This window comes from Aspergillus steynii, assembly GCF_002849105.1.
Source record: "Aspergillus steynii IBT 23096 chromosome Unknown P170scaffold_2, whole genome shotgun sequence".
Taxonomy (NCBI): Eukaryota; Fungi; Ascomycota; class Eurotiomycetes; order Eurotiales; family Aspergillaceae; genus Aspergillus; species Aspergillus steynii.
In genome coordinates, this window is record NW_020194399.1 from 1614536 (window position 1) to 1629747 (window position 15212).

The following is a 15212-nucleotide window of genomic DNA, read 5'->3' on the forward strand; positions in this document are numbered from 1 at the left end:
GGAGTGGCAGTGTCGATTGTCAATCCTCCTGACCCCTTTTTTGTCCCACCATGAAATATCATATCTCATCATTCCGTGATGTAACTTTCCCTCCTGGACCGCCCACGGAGATTGGCTTGGATCCGTCAACAAAAGGCGCCCATGTCGGCAAGGAAGCCCCCTGATGGACGGAGTCAGGAGTCCCGGGAGTCTTTCAGAGTGGATCGGTTTGGGTTTGATACACGGTTCCCCCAGTTATTCCCAATAATAGACAGTGATGCAGCATCCCATCCAGTCTTCTGTTCAGGTCGGTTGTTCTCTTCGGTGACGGGAAAGTCAACACAGGCGATTTGGCGCCTAAACACGGGGCTAGAACGTCGTTCGCGGTCCCATCGTCATCCAATCCAGTGCCCACCGTTCCAGGTAGCCTCGGCGGCTATCAAAACGTCGAAATCGTTCCAGAGCCCAACGTCTCCACCGTTCGCGACATCAACGCCATCCAAGGTGTCGGGTATGGAAGGGTCACGCGAAATGTCTAACGCCCAAGGCCCGCAGGTCGTGAGGTTCCCGGTGGGCGTGTTCTCATCCAATGACTCCCCACCACTTTGGCTTAAGACCAGGGCCGCATACTGTCCCGGCGTGACGCCTTTGATCCTCTTAAACAGGCGATGGAAATAGCTGGGCGTGAGATTCGCCTCGTCCGCCAGGTTCCGGAGGATGGGCTTCGAACCGGATTCGATCTGGGACTGGATGGTCTCGCAGGCCCTCTGTATCAATAGGATCTGGGGATTAGCCTCCTGCAGGTTCTGTGGTTTACAGCGCTTGCAGGGCCGGAAGCCGGCCTTCTCCGCGTCCGAGGGTGTGTCGTAGAAACTGACGTTGGCTCGTCGAGCAAGACGAGCCGGGCATGACGGCCGGCAGTAAATCTTGGTCGTGAGGACGGCATAGACGAAGAAGGTCGCTTGTGCATCCCGGTTGACCACTGCCTGCCAGCGTGCGGCGGCGGACGGGCCGTTAGTGGCGTTCAGGCGTGGGATTTTCCGGGGTGGTCCTTGCTGAACCATCAGGTACAGCCTGCTTGTGTCAAGGATTATTATGATCTAGAGCGTGCTGTTGGTTTTAGAATCAAGACCAAGAGAAAAAAGAGAGGCAGGCGAAAGAAAGGAAGAGGCGGGGGAAAGACGGCCAGTTCTAGAGGTGACTCGCAGCCCGTCTACCGCTAATTGGTCAATTCGGGGTCAATATCCCTCCCACAGCCACTATGTGATCACAATCGATTCTTTTGGTCACGGATGGGATGGACATGTATCCTCGTGTGTCTTGGTGGATTTGATGTACCTCTAGGGTGACTGCTTCGGTCCAATGCCCTGGGGTGGCAGGCTGTTCGGTGCCGCGCCCCCTATATATATATATTCCTATGGACGAATGGTATACTCCACGAGCCCATCTAGATAGATAATTGCGGGGAAAGAATGGAGTGCATCTGTTTCTAGAATTTCCACGTCTTTTGAAGCCCAACCATGGAGAACGCGCACAACAAAGGAAAAAAAAAAAAAAAAAAAAAAGAGTCGTAGCGCAAGGAACTATCTCAAAGCCTCGCCACCTGCCCCATGCCGAATATGAAGATAGGAATCTGCTGTCGTAGGCCCCTTGAAGCGAGAAGAGACCATGCCGAACGCAAAGTCGACGAGAGGTCCAAGAGATCAAGAAAAACCATACGAAATGCCAGCATGTTACACCATGCGAAGATAATACGAAGGGGGACACAATGAACCAAAAGAAATTTTATTATGTAGATTTCCCCAAACTTTTATTTTGGTTGAAATCTGCCACTCGTGCCGCGCATGAAGACATGAGGCCGACCAAATTCTTCCGTTTTGTTTAATCATCATTGAGATTTGTTTGGCCAGAACCTTAATTCGCTAAGGACGCGTGGGAGGCTATCCACAGTCGCCTTAAGTACATATGTCTCATAGCAAAAGAGCATTTTCAACCCGTCACAAAGAAAAAAACTCCACACGATAACCCGTTTAGTCCTTGGTCTTCTGGGTACCACGGAGCAGACCAGTTCTCCGGGCAGCAATAAGACCGGCTTTTTGACCCTGGGCGGCGTAGCGGGAGATGGTCGAAGCCTTACCGATGTGCTGGTGGTTACCACCACCGTGAGGCTGTAGAAATTCTTGTCAGAGACTGGAGTATTCAAGTGAAATCGAGGGAAATATCTTACGTGATCCACGGGGTTCATGGCAACACCACGAGTCTTGGGCCACGAGTTGCGCTTGACAGCGAACTTGTGCTTGGCACGAGAAGCCTCTGTTAAGAGAAGAGACGGTTAGCACTGAATGATCTTCTTCTTGTTTTCCTGGCCACATGGGATTTCAACAGAAAAACCGCGCGCCCTCCTCCAAAAAAAGGATTGACATACTCAGCAAAGGCTTGTCGGTACGACCACCACCGGCAACGATACCGACCATACCGCGGGAGGTGTTCTTGATGACCTTCTTGGCACCACTGGGAAGCTTGACACGGGTCTTGCCCTCTTCAGGGTTGTGGCCGATGACGGTAACGTAGTTTCCGGAGGTACGGCCCAGAGCACCACGGTCGCCAGACTTCTCCTCGACGTTGGTAACGACGGTACCCTCGGGAACGGAGGCGAGAGGGAGGACGTTGCCGACGGTCAGGGCAGCGTTCTTTCCGGCGTAGATGAACTGGCCGGAGTACATGCCCTCGTTGGCGATGAAGGTCTCCGTGATCTGCTTGAACTTGTAAGGGTGACGGAACTGGACCTTGGCGAGAGGAGCACCACGGCCGGGGTCGTGGATGATCTCCTTCACGACACCGCGGGTGTATCCATGACGCTCAGCGTAGTCGAGGGTACGGAACTGGGCAGGAGCCTTGTTGAGACGGGTGTGAGCCGCTGGAGGGGGAGGTATCGCGGTCAGTACATTTTTGAACCTCGCAAAGACCATGATCACGCAGCGATCAGGGAGAGATGCGGTCGCACTCACTGAAAATGGATCCACGACCCTTCCTCTGGTTGCGGATCACACGACCCATGGCGACTTTCTGTGATGAAGAACCTGGACGTTAGTATTCAAAGAAAGACCGCCAGCGACCCAGTGGTGGGAGTTTATCGAATGCTCGTACCTCAAAATCGGAAGATGGGCTTGTCGGGTTGGTGTTGAGAATTCGTCGGCGAAAGGCTGTGTGGGCTTTAGGGCGAAATCGCTAATCTAACCGAGTTGGCGCTAGCGCCCCTTTGGGAGGAGCGTCTCGCGGGTGGCGGTTGTGCATTTCTTTTTTGGCGCGCCGCGGCTACCGTACAGTCTGTCCGCCTCCGTACTCGTAGGTCGTCCTCCGTCCCTCCGTGGCCATCCCAGGGATCACCGCTCCTGCGAGCCCTAGGGTTGTCTCCCGGTCTGCAATTGTTGGCGCTGCCTTAATCCTTTTTCCCCTTCCTTTTTTTTCTGTCTGCCAAAGTCGGACCAAATCACCCCCCCATATCTCTGCCGGAACACTCTCCGGCGCACTCGGTGCCCCATGCTGCCCCGATGTCACCAGCGGTGGAGGGTCGGAGAGGGTGCCTCAGGTTGGGCAGTAGTAACGTGATCTCAAACATCAAACCTGCCGTTCGTGGACTAAACAACCGAATCTAGACTTGTCGGGCGACATGAGATGAAGAGGCACGTTCCATGGCCCTTCCAGACTGGTCAAAAACCCCCTCGGTGGTCCATACTTGCCGTCATCAACGCCTAGAAGCGCTCTGGAAGTTCCTAGGACCTCCCCCCCACTTGTCGCTAGACCATGTATACCGCGTCGTTGTCGGGACTCGATTTCCCCAACCATCCTGTTCCTGAACCGATGTCAAAATGAGAACGATCATGGCCAATACCCGCATAGAATGCGACGGCTTGACTGCCTGATTTTTTTTTTTTTTTTCTTTCTTGCTTTCTTTTTGAAACATCCCTTCGCGCCGGGCGATTGGTCGTGTCTCGAATCCCGTAGGACCATCTTAGCTCTATATACCTGGCGCTCGAGAGGAAATCTTTCACGATTTACTGTTGCTCGCCGTGTCAAATGCATGGAATCAACTCGATCTCTGCTCTGATCGCGTCAATTCACTTTATCGAGAACTTCCAAACCCCAGTTTGGGCAGATTCCCACCCCCCCAAGACCGTGATCTGGTGGTCTAAATGTAGAAAATTGCCAGAAACCCAAGGACGAAGAATGCCATGGAGTGCATGGGTGCTGATCATGGCTTGATAAGAGCTGCAATGAGCGATGCCAGACAAGCCACGCGCGTAAAAGCCGCGCTCCCACCCAGGGAGGAGTAGCGCAACAGAACTTCCTGCGGCGCGGACTTGCCCACCTTGACTTTACCCTTGCCGCAACACCGTCCTCCAACAACCCTCCTCTCGAACATGTCCAACATGTCTCTTTCCGACTCGGAGCTCTCGTCGCTTTCGTCGGCGCCTCCGTCAGATGAGGAATCTGGCGCCATGGCAGTCGACGAGCCCGTGGGCATCACGAAGTACTTCAAGAAGGAGTCCGAATCTCCGCCGCCGAAACGGGCACCGTCACCACCCCATGAATACGTTCTGGCCGATAATCCGGATATTGCAGTGAGTTTGGCACACGAGCGGACCTGGCTTCGACTTTCTTCTGCCGTGTTTGACGCGTTTTTCTCCCCGGGACGCCTGATCGCTAACCTGTCGCAACTCCGCAGTTCATCGTCATGTTCCGCGCGCGTTTCCACGACGCATTCCCACGCTCCACGCCGCACTTTGGCCCGCAGGATATTGAACGAGGGGTCAGCGAGCTTCCGCCAGGCGACCACATTGAGAGATTACTATGTGCATTCCTGGGTCTGGTGTTGAACCGCAAGAAAGACGTCGAGTATGGCTGCCCTTCACCCTACCACGGAACCAAACGGTTGGAAATTCATTGTTTCGAAGCTTCGCATATACTCTCGACACCGCTTGAATGGAAACCTAACTAATCTATCCCCGTGAACACAGTCGGAACCACTACCAACGCCCTCTGGAGGAAGCGATCCAAACCCATGCGCCCCAGTGGCCCAAGGCTTGGCAGGGAAAGAACCCGCTCCACGGGGGGCGCACTTTCGCCGCGATGACACCGGAGGAACGCGTACGTGATGTGACTCGGCAATTGGCCAACCTGGACCTGATATGCTAACGCAGACCTTCCTTAGTTGCAACTACTGAAATCCCTCATCCTCTGGTCCTTGTCTTCGTCCGAGGCAATCCAGGGCAAGATCAAGGAATCCTACAAACAAGCGCGCCACGAGGACGATCTGAACCAGCCCCTTTCGGTTCAGCCGTGGGGTCGGGATGGCCACAAACGTCGGTACTGGCTCATCGAAGGGCTTGACGATACCCATTTTCGATTGTATCGCGAGGGTAACCCGGCCTTGAAGAATGTTACGTGGTGGAGTGTGGCGGGGACCATTCCCGAGTTGAAGGCCGTTGCGGACAAACTCGACGAGGAGAGGAGCACGAACTCGAAGAAGCTCAGCGAGAAGATCAACAATTCTATTCCCCGGTTTGAGGGTTCGGAAGAGGTGAGTCCCACGTATTGGCCTGTCATCCGTTTGCCTTGCTCACACAACTCAAGAAACGTAAACGCCGGGATTATCGTATTGCCAGGAAGGCAGCGTTCACTCGGCCGGAGCCGGGATTCTCCCTCTATGAAGGCCGCACCCGCGGGAAGAAGTTGAAGTACACATACTCCGATGACGAGGACATCTTTTCCGACGGCCTGCCATCTACTCGACGCTCCACACGTAACACGTCGGGAGTTTCCACCCCCCCGGAGCCGGCCGGCCCCCGGTATACCGCGAGTGGAAGGCAGATTCGGTCTCGCGCGGGGGGTCTTTATGGCGAGACGCTGTTGAGTGGTCCGCGTGATGAATTAGCTGCCGACGAGGAGGGCTCTGGCAGACCCCAGAGGACTCGTTCGGCCCGAGGAAACGGGCACCCCGGTTACGATTTGGACGAGGACATGGATGATGCATCCGACGGGGCGCATTCTAGCGGAAACGAGTGGCAGGGCGGCGAGGAAGAAGAGGATAATGAATTTGAAGGCGACGATGAAGAAGAAGTGAGCGGCGATGAGTCGGTCGTGAATGGAGAGCCCCCCAGCTTGGTGGTGCAACTCAGATACACCAAAGGCAAAGTGCCAAGCAGTCCCGGTGGCCCTGGCGACGATGCTCAGCTACCAAAAAGCATGCCAGAGCCAGAGACAACGTCTCGGTCCCCGGCTCAAGAGCAATCCGGAACCAGTGGGCTGGATGTCTCCAAGGTGCCGCCAGGAACGTCAGACGCCGGACAGCCGGCTGTCGCACCGCCCACTGCAACTTCTTCGAGCCAGAAGATTGAACCACAGAACAATGCGGATGAGCAGCCGAAGGGAACTACAAGACTTCCTCAGCCTACGACTGGCACCGACGTGCCAACGCATCCGCCCGTCACTCTCCCCGAGCCAAGCGAGGCCGCCTGACCGTTAACGCCAACAACGGTGCCCTCGATTCTTTTCATTACGCATAGAGTTCTTTGCTGGGAGCGTGCTTTTTTCTATTTTCATGCAATTGAGGGCCTAACGGGGAGTCTGGTCAGGCGTTATCCGTCACTGGGAAAACTTTGTTACGGTGGGCATTGAAAAAGTGCCATAGGTCAAGGAGCCCGAGATTGCGGCGATCTCTTGACCGAGCGGCTGCTACATGAGCGCCCTTGTCCATATATTGGTATCTAGTAGACATGTTCGGATGCTTGCTAAGTATACTGTATGTATGTACTATCATTGTGACGTCCAAGTCGGCCGAGATGGCTTGGCCTTGAAAATATTGGGGACAAGTAACTTCGACGCTACAAATAGGCCGGACGAACAGGGCAAAAGGATAAATAAAGAAAGACAGAAATGTTAGTGAAGCGCTGGCGCAACGCCTTGTGACCATAACTCCGAGATGCAAACCCTGAATACAATCTAACGCAAACAAGTAGTCAAAGGGGTCTAATCCGCACCGGCATTGGAGAACTGTGCCGTGTAGAACTGTAAGAACTCCGCAAGTGTCAGTTCCGCTACCTCTCTCACCGATATCAATGGGGGAAGTAGGAGTGTTTGTGTCCGTGAAAGGGAGGCTGGAATACAACTTACGTCTTCCGTTTGCGCCGCGAGCCGAGGATCCCTTGCTGACGGGAGAGAGGGAAGCTTCCAGTTGTTCGTTTCATACCACCACCGTCGGATTCGGCTACCTAGGGTCTGCCCGCTGAGGGAGGCGTTGCGGTTCCAGAACCGCCAGCCGGAAAGCGCGAGAGTCCAGAGCGTACCTTGAATCAAGGGCAGCAGGACCTACACGGGGGAGCAGGAGTCGCGTCAGCCTTGAGCCACGGAGCAGCACAAACGGTGGGACGTATATACCTGGTCTCTGACTGTGATCCATGCCACTCGTCCCCAGGTATCGGCATCTCGAATGCTAGCGAGATAGCTCTGTTCGAAGCGCAGATCTGGCAACGGAGGGAGGTTGTGCCGACGCGGAACAGGCTGAATGGATCGACGCGGGTCTACAACATCCGATGGGATGCTGTCCGGCTCAGAGGGAGTCTGTTCGACCACGGGCTTCTTTTCCGAGGCGGCGGTTGGAGGATTGACGTCGTGGGATGGGGAAGGGTCTGGGTTGACAGAGGCGGACTGGAGAGTCTCCGGGACATTCAGGGCGGGGTCCGTCATGATGAAAGGGGTAAACTCAAGGGTTCTGCGTGCCGTGAACAGCGAGATCGAGGTGTCGGTACGGAGTAGATCGGCGAGAAGGTGGACGGATGTTGTTGCCCGTCGACGGGGGCAGGCAAAGGCGGTCGTGTCCGCCCGTCATTCTGCCCCCCTCGTCTTTCTCAATCTCACGTTTTCCCTCCCCCACTTTCCCCTCCTCTGCTTCTTCATTCTCACCCTCAATCTCACTCTCATCTCTTCCATCTTCCTCTCGCCCCTTGTCGCTCATCCAAGCACTCAATCTCAACCATCATGGCTGCTCCTCAAGGATATCCCTTCCTGTGTCTGGAGAACCCTCTCCTTGGTGTGTAACTTCCAGCCTTGACTCCGCTATGTAAAAACATTGAGCCCTTCAGCTAATCCACGAGCTCGGCGATGGTACAGACATCCAGGCTGTAGGGTATGATACATCTTCTGAATACGCATAAGGCCGAGTTTCAGGTAATTGATCTTGCTTTTCACAGTGATGCTGCTCTCCTGCAGAAGTATGGCCTGAAGGACAACGATGCCATCCTGGCCGAAGACCAGCACATGGGTCTCTACGAGGAGTTGCTTCAGAACCACGATGCGAAGCTGATTGCCGGTGGTGCGGCTCAGAACACTGCCCGTGGTGCCCAGGTAAGCCATGAAATCGTGCTCCTTCAGTGCCATCGGTTGTTAATCTCGGTGGTAGTACATTCTCCCCGACAACTCTACTCTCTACATTGGCTGTGTCGGAAAAGACAAGTATGCCGATATTCTCAAGGAGACTTGCACCAAGGCCGGTGTCCACACCGAGTACCGGGTCGACGAGGCCCAACCCACTGGCAAGTGCGGTGTCATCATTACTGGCCACAACCGTAGCATGTGCACCCACCTTGCTGCGGCCAACGAGTACAAGCTTGAGCATCTGAAGCAGCCTCACATCTGGTCTCTCGTCGAGAAGGCCCAGGTCTACTACATTGGTGGTTACCACCTGACCGTGTGTGTTCCTGCCATCCAGGCCCTCGGTGAAGAGGCTGTGGCGAAGAACAAGATCTTTATGCTGTCTCTTTCGGCTCCCTTCATTCCCCAGTTCTTCAAGGACCAGCTCGACTCCGTCCTTCCCTACACGGATTACACTTTCTGTAATGAGACCGAGGCTCGTGCTTACGCCGAAAGCCACTCGTGGGGTACTGACGACGTGGTTGAGATTGCCAAGAAGCTGGCCCAGCTGCCCAAGAAGAACACCAGCCGCCCCAGAACGGCCATTGTGACCCAGGGCACTCTTCCCACCGTCGCTGCTACTGCCAAGCCCAAGGGCGAGGTCGAAGTCCAGGAATTCAGCGTGCACGAAATCGCTAAGGAGAGCATTAACGACACCAACGGTGCTGGGTAAGTAGAGAGTGATGATGTGCTATCGTGCTTTGAGCCTTCGGCTGACCTTCGATGTCTTACTAGTGATGCTTTTGCCGGTGGTTTCTCTGCTGGTATTGTGCAGGGCAAGTCTCTTGCGCAAAGTGTTGACCTGGGCCACTGGCTCGCTCGACTGAGCATCCAGGAGTTGGGTCCTTCGTAAGTTAAACCTTCGATGATCTGGGCTGGTGCAGCGACAACTGACCTTTCAACTTGTAGCTTCCCTTTCCCTAAGCAGACCTACACTCCCACCGAGCGTTCGTAAATCACACCTGATTCTTCCTAAAAGTCTCGCCGCACACCCAATGAGGCCACAGAAACCCGCAGCAGCAAATGTCCTTTTCTTCTGTGTTTTCTTTGTTTCAAAATTCAACCTATACCCGGTCCTCGACTTAACGTCCTAGACTAATTTTCCTTAACATTTTCTTGTGACGATGCGCTCCCAATCGCTTCATGGTATAGACAGGAGCAGCAGAGATGACGTTCTCAACAACGAAATGACGAACCAGCTTTTCGGTCCTATATAGAATTCGCCTCAATACAATTGATCTTCAAAGCATCTTTCAAGCATGCTTAGAAGAGAGTTTCCCGTTTGAGGACGTGATTTTTCAAAACTTGATTCTTCATTGGAACTTCGTATCGCTATCGTGCTCGCCGCAAAGTAATAGGATAAAGCGAGTGTCCAAGTCATAAACATAACTGAGATTCGACAACCAGAAAAAGACTTGAAGCGAAAAATAAAGATAAATTTAGCTAACGTGTAAGAAGAGTAAGACCCGCTTCTGTCGAACCTGTCCATTGCAAGGCCTCAGGCTAGCTGGGCCTATAAAACCAGGATCGCATTCGCTCAGTGAAAAGAACCATGTTGAACGTTTTCTTCCTAACCTCATGAATCACCTGCAGACTTCTCATCAAATCAAAGATGACCGATCTTTTCTCGAATCTCCGGCTCGTCCGCCCAGAATGGAAAGATCGTAAGTAGCAGGCTGTCTGGCCGTCTGTTCCGTGACACAACGCCCCCGTGTTTTGCTCAATTCCCACCAAAAAAAAGGCCTACCGCAAAGGAATATGAAACTGACTGAAGTCGGAAAGAAAGACAGAAGAATCCAGGAGAGGACTTGAGAAAAAGAGACCTGTCGATCTGTTTGGTCTCTGCAGTTGACCACAGAAGAAAGAACGAAAGGATCGCTCATTTCTCCTCCAATCCGAGTCTGGATCGGATGACCAGTCCATCAACACTTCCTTTCGATGTTGCATGTAACCGCCCCTAGGCTCTTTCGCGAGATCTTGCTTTCTCTTTCTTTCTTTCCGTGTTCCTTTATGTGCCCTTGTTCACATGCCCAAAGAAGAAAAAAAAAAGATTGGAACGAGGTGATCACCCTCCTTGTCCGCAAGGGGGAGTTTGGCCGATGGCGCCGTACTGCGTGGAGGTTTTGCGATTGCCGTCGAACCCGGAGCTGGGGTAGCCGGGTCCCGACGAGAGGGTACTAGCAAGGAATGCATCATTCGCCCATGAGGCGTTGGCCAAGCCACTTGAGATCGGCTGGCTAGGGACACCGAGCGAGGCGGGCGAATGGGCAGCTTCCAGCTGTGCCCTTTCCCAGTTGAGGCCAGAGAGACGATGGTGAGACACGGGATTGGTTGCGCCCATCCATGGGGACATGGTGCCGGGACCGCTTAGGGGGCTCTGCAAGGGGACCTGGTTCATGAGACTCTGGCGAAACAGGAGCTCATTGGCAATCGCCTCCTGAGACGGTTGGTGACGATGACCGGGTGCACCGACGCTTCCTGGCATCATATGAGCCGGCCGTTGTCCGAGTCCCGGTGGAGTCCGAGGAGACGAGGCTTCGCCGAGATCGGGCGAAAGTGCGGTGTTCCAAATGCTGGGGATGCCGGGAAGGGCTGGTCTCGAAGTGTAGGATTGAGACGACGGATCCCTGACCAGAGCGGCAGCGCCTGGCATCGGTGGGCCCAGTCCAGGAGGGGCAATGGGGGTCTGACGTGGAGGAAAATTTTCCTCGCGGAAGATCGAATCCGTACTAAGATCGAACATACGGCTCGATCGTAAATGTTGATTGGCATTCTGGGAGAAGGCCAGGTGTTCTGGCAAGGCCGGGCCGTTCTCGTACGTGTCTGATTCGACCAGCCGCTCTACCCCCTCAACAATACGATGCATACTTGCCGACATTGACGCCGACGCCGACTGCGAGCCGCCAAATGTGCTCCGGGCATCTATGGCATGATGGGGATCCTGATCTTGCGCCACTTGTTGAATGTCTTCCCGTCCGATGCTGGCGGAAGGGAGCGTGTGATGATGGCCGGCCGGGCTGGCAAAGAACTGAGAAGGCAGATCCTCTTCTTTGTAGATGAAAGTCTTCTTGTCTTCGTCATCGACTAGAGCCACGGGGATTTTCTGAGCCAGGACGAATTAGCAACCACAACAATGGGGGCAAGGATATAAGATGAAGGGAGGAGTGATGGCATACATTGCTGACCACCAGGTCTAAACCATCGATCACGAATTCACGAATGCGGTAGAGCATTTCCATGTTGGGATGGCTTCTCTCGACCCCTGGGTCGTTCATTCGAGGTTTCTGCTGGCCGTTCATATCGAAGTACCTGCGAGACGTGGCATCCACACTGAGGGGTGCAAAACATAGAGTCTCTTCATCCTCCTCCAAGAGGTAGTCAATCTCTGGTAGGTGGACTACGTCAAAAGTCGAAGCAAGGAGAGTCAGGGTGTTGGCATAGATCTTCCAGAATTCCGTGATCTGCACGGCAAGAGGGGTGTCTTTCTCCTCCTTATACGCCACTAGCAGATTGCTGACGGTGAGAAGCCAAGAGCTGTAGTTCCGAAGAGCCGGCAGAACACGACGCGCAACGACGGTGACTTTATCTGAGCCGGTTCTTGTTTCCTTGCTGGTAGGATCCTCAACCGCAAATCGTTCCACTTCAGCCAGAAGGATTTGAAGCAAGGTGAAGAAGGTTTTGACGTTGGTTCGCTGAAGGAAGAGGCGCGCATTTGATACGGACTCTTCTAAAGCTTGAGATCAATGACGGCTCTGGTGTCGGCGAAGTCAGGAGGCTTACCATTGGAGCGTTTCCTGGAAAAGTCCTCCGCAGCAATGTTGACCAGGCAAAATTTTTGCAAAGTACCCTCAAGCGAGCGTTCCTTAAGGTCGACAGCGAGTTGATTGAGAACTTCACTCTCGAGCTCGTCGTGCTCAGGAAAGTCGGTGCCATTGTAGCATTGGGCGTGCAAGTACACGAACCAAGGAGCCAATGCTCTGCCAGGAACGCCAGCATCTTCCGGACGAATCAGTTCCTGCTTAGCCCAGGCAGTCTTGACCTTCCGAAATTCAATCTCCAAGTTACTCCGAGCGGACGGGTGGGGTTCCTGCGCCGCCAGAGCTCTGTAGAGATGGTAAGTGGCCCTCAAGTGGCTGCCATCGGCCAGAGCAATAACGGCCAACTGGTTGTGCGACATGCCAGAGGCCGGGTAAATAATCATAGCTAAGTCATAGTAGCCAATGGCCGGCCCCCAGTTCCGGTCCTTGCTGACCAGTTCGGTTTCGCGGTAGCGCGAGAGGTCGCCGAGACGGATGAGGGCCCCATGGCATGACAGAAGTACACGCCGTTGAAGGTCTCCGGACGCTTGAGGCGTCGAGTTCCCCACGGGAAGATCTGCTGATGAAACACACCCGGACTCAATAAAGACCCTGGTAAGGACGGGAATGGTATCTCTCACTGTCAAAATTGAATTTCCGCGCAACTTTTTCAAGCTCGGGAATACTGCCGAAATGCGACGACAATTGCTGGATATACCCCCGATAAAACCGCTGGCTTGATTTGATGAACTCGAGATAGTGTTTTTCAAGTTTCCGCCTCTCCACCGGTTTCTTCTTCTTCACAGTTTCGTCGCGAAACTAGACATGCGCCTTGGGATTAGACGGCAGAAAACGAGGAAGCCTGGGATTCGTGGCACTCACGCGAGAGAGCAGTTTGCGGAATCGAGTGTTGATCTTGAGATGCATATCCCACAGGTGGGTCTCAACATCGACGGAGCGCGCGGCTTCAAAATCCCGGAGGATGGCATTCTGGCAGGCGGTCCGGAATCTGCGCCATCGGAGGGAGGGGAATGGTCAGATCTCAGGACATGGGCATCAAGCGGCGGCTGCAGCTCTCTCGGGAAGGGAGACTGACTCTGAAAGATAGTGCGAGATTGCGGTAAACGTAGGTTCCTTGTCGGCAAGGCTCTTCAGAAGCTCCCTTTCGGCATCGAGCGCAATCCTGCACATTGGGATTTAGAGCAAGTCCACATCGCAGAGACGGCAGGGGAGAGAAGGTACTGACTGCCACGTATTCTGAAACGTGGACGCCATGCTCAGGAGACGACGAAACCAAGCCGTACGTCACTCCACCGTTGACCTCGCCCGTCAGATGGTTATGGCTGGCTGGAAGTCTGCGGGCGACCAAAGCAGTGAACGATCCATCAGTAGTATATACAGAACGAGTGAGCAGACGGTGAGCGGATCGGAGGATGAGAACGAGAGGGTCGCCAACGACGGCGCAAGCGCAGCAAGGAAGGCGAGCGCAGGATGGACGGCGACGAGGACGAACAGGCGAGGGGTTGCGGCCGCCGCTCGTTGGAGAGAAAATGGAGAAAATGGCATATCACGGGAAAAAAGAAACCGGTGGCTTTGGCTTTGTGGCTGTCTGTGGCTGGTGCCGTATTGCGCTTACCGTACCGTCTGTACGGGCGGTATTACCGACTGGCGGCCTGAATTATCGGGCAGAATGCGGTTGATTTTCATCTATATCTACGTTCTTCATGTCGACTCCAGACTTTCTCCGTTGATGGCCAACTGGCCGCAGGGTTCCGTCCAGAAAGCAAACACCAGAGAACCGTTATTGCTTCAGTGGATTCTGAAATGTGCTCCCATCCATAAACACGAGGGAGATTTCTCTCTCACTCGCTTTTACTCTCTCTCCCTTCTCAAAATATATCTCCAGCATGTCGAAACGCTCTCGCAGCGTGTCCCGAAGCCCTTCGGCTGGGCCATCTTTAGACCCTAGATCAAGATCTTCATCCCCAGCATCATCGGCCACCTCCCTGGGACGCGCCAAATCCCGCCTCTTGGATCCAGGCAACCCGGTCTCGACGGTGATGCGTTGTTCCTTACCACCTCACCGGGGAGCCCTGTCATTCGCCTCCTACGAAGACTATGAGGTCCACTATTTGCAAACCCACGTCAATCGATGCGCAGAGTGCGGGAAGAACTTCCCCACGGGCCATTTCCTGAGCCTGCACATCGAAGAGAACCACGATCCTTTGACTGCGGCGAAAAGAGACCGAGGAGACAAGACCGTAAGGCAGCGGACTCCCTCTGACGAATTGAAGCTAACTTGAAATGAGCAGTACGGATGCTTCATCGAGGACTGCGAGAAGAAATGCTCAACGCCGCAGAAGCGTAGAATGCACTTAACCGACAAGCATATGTTTCCCAAGGTACAGTCCGGCTTGTCCAGAGCAAGGGACAGCTGCTGACATCGATCTTCCGCAGACGTACAATTTCTACATTGTGAATGATGGCATCGATAAGTCGACTTCTTTACTGCGACCAACGACCCAGCCTCGGCATCGCATACCGAACACCCCTACTTCGCCCCAAGAGGGTCGGCTGAGGTACCGAAAGACTTCTGTGTCCAATTCAGACCCTTCTTCGGAACCGACATCTGCGCAAAACATAGCACCTCAGCAGAAATCAGAGACCGACGTATCTCAACTTGAACGTTCCATGTCCGCTCTGCGATTTGTCCCGGCAAGTGTCACGCAAAGAGGGAAAGCCAAAAATTAATTCCTGACTCGGGTGGATACGAAAGTGAAGCTTGGAGATCAGATGATGAGATTATTTACTGTAGATATAGTCCCAGAAGCCACGATAAGCAACTGTTTATTTTAGAGTGTCAAGAAAGGAACAAAGAAATTGCGATTTGTACGTGCAAATACTCAAACAATACCACCGTTCGCGATGGTGTCATAAATGACCCAATGAAAGTCTCCCTCAGGACCA

General features: G+C 53.8%; 8 protein-coding genes across 8 annotated transcripts; 3 read left to right on the plus strand and 5 right to left on the minus strand.

Moving 5' to 3' along the window:
* Positions 1-374: 374 nt before the first annotated feature.
* Positions 375-1501, minus strand: mpt (putative DNA repair and transcription factor Ada; the record flags this gene model as incomplete). Its single annotated transcript, XM_024850598.1, has 2 exons — positions 375-1034; positions 1499-1501. The coding sequence occupies 2 exons, from the start codon at positions 1499-1501 to the stop codon at positions 375-377; spliced, it is 663 nt and encodes a 220-aa protein (XP_024707159.1).
* Positions 1502-1854: 353 nt separating this feature from the next.
* P170DRAFT_433740 (60S ribosomal protein uL2) lies at positions 1855-3087 on the minus strand. Its single transcript, XM_024848565.1, has 4 exons — positions 2988-3087; positions 2405-2896; positions 2207-2292; positions 1855-2147 (listed from the first exon to the last, which is right to left on the minus strand). The coding sequence occupies exons 1-4, from the start codon at positions 3034-3036 to the stop codon at positions 2010-2012; spliced, it is 765 nt and encodes a 254-aa protein (XP_024707160.1). The 5' UTR covers positions 3037-3087; the 3' UTR covers positions 1855-2009.
* A 1257-nt stretch (positions 3088-4344) lies between these two features.
* Positions 4345-6881, plus strand: P170DRAFT_461983 (uncharacterized protein). The gene is made up of 5 exons (XM_024852076.1): positions 4345-4601; positions 4706-4875; positions 4998-5127; positions 5192-5560; positions 5614-6881. The coding sequence occupies exons 1-5, from the start codon at positions 4401-4403 to the stop codon at positions 6496-6498; spliced, it is 1755 nt and encodes a 584-aa protein (XP_024707161.1). The 5' UTR covers positions 4345-4400; the 3' UTR covers positions 6499-6881.
* Positions 6751-7806, minus strand: P170DRAFT_433744 (DUF1770 domain-containing protein). Its single transcript, XM_024848566.1, has 3 exons — positions 7417-7806; positions 7153-7347; positions 6751-7047 (listed from the first exon to the last, which is right to left on the minus strand). Exons 1-3 carry the CDS (start codon positions 7723-7725, stop codon positions 7009-7011), a joined length of 543 nt encoding a protein of 180 aa, XP_024707162.1. The 5' UTR covers positions 7726-7806; the 3' UTR covers positions 6751-7008.
* Positions 7807-7903: 97 nt separating this feature from the next.
* Positions 7904-9758, plus strand: P170DRAFT_433746 (adenosine kinase). Its single transcript, XM_024848567.1, has 6 exons — positions 7904-8068; positions 8149-8159; positions 8194-8382; positions 8438-9117; positions 9184-9297; positions 9358-9758. The coding sequence occupies exons 1-6, from the start codon at positions 8017-8019 to the stop codon at positions 9401-9403; spliced, it is 1092 nt and encodes a 363-aa protein (XP_024707163.1). The 5' UTR covers positions 7904-8016; the 3' UTR covers positions 9404-9758.
* A 664-nt stretch (positions 9759-10422) lies between these two features.
* On the minus strand, positions 10423-13345 carry P170DRAFT_91924 (uncharacterized protein). The gene is made up of 5 exons (XM_024855431.1): positions 13128-13345; positions 12887-13064; positions 12229-12825; positions 11625-12175; positions 10423-11551 (listed from the first exon to the last, which is right to left on the minus strand). The coding sequence occupies exons 1-5, from the start codon at positions 13170-13172 to the stop codon at positions 10514-10516; spliced, it is 2409 nt and encodes an 802-aa protein (XP_024707164.1). The 5' UTR covers positions 13173-13345; the 3' UTR covers positions 10423-10513.
* On the minus strand, positions 13134-13779 carry P170DRAFT_433748 (uncharacterized protein). The gene is made up of 2 exons (XM_024848568.1): positions 13492-13779; positions 13134-13428 (listed from the first exon to the last, which is right to left on the minus strand). Exons 1-2 carry the CDS (start codon positions 13518-13520, stop codon positions 13302-13304), a joined length of 156 nt encoding a protein of 51 aa, XP_024707165.1. The 5' UTR covers positions 13521-13779; the 3' UTR covers positions 13134-13301.
* A 219-nt stretch (positions 13780-13998) lies between these two features.
* On the plus strand, positions 13999-15089 carry P170DRAFT_401507 (uncharacterized protein). Its single transcript, XM_024846371.1, has 3 exons — positions 13999-14506; positions 14558-14647; positions 14703-15089. The coding sequence occupies exons 1-3, from the start codon at positions 14153-14155 to the stop codon at positions 14994-14996; spliced, it is 738 nt and encodes a 245-aa protein (XP_024707166.1). The 5' UTR covers positions 13999-14152; the 3' UTR covers positions 14997-15089.
* The last annotated feature ends 123 nt before the right edge of the window (positions 15090-15212 follow it).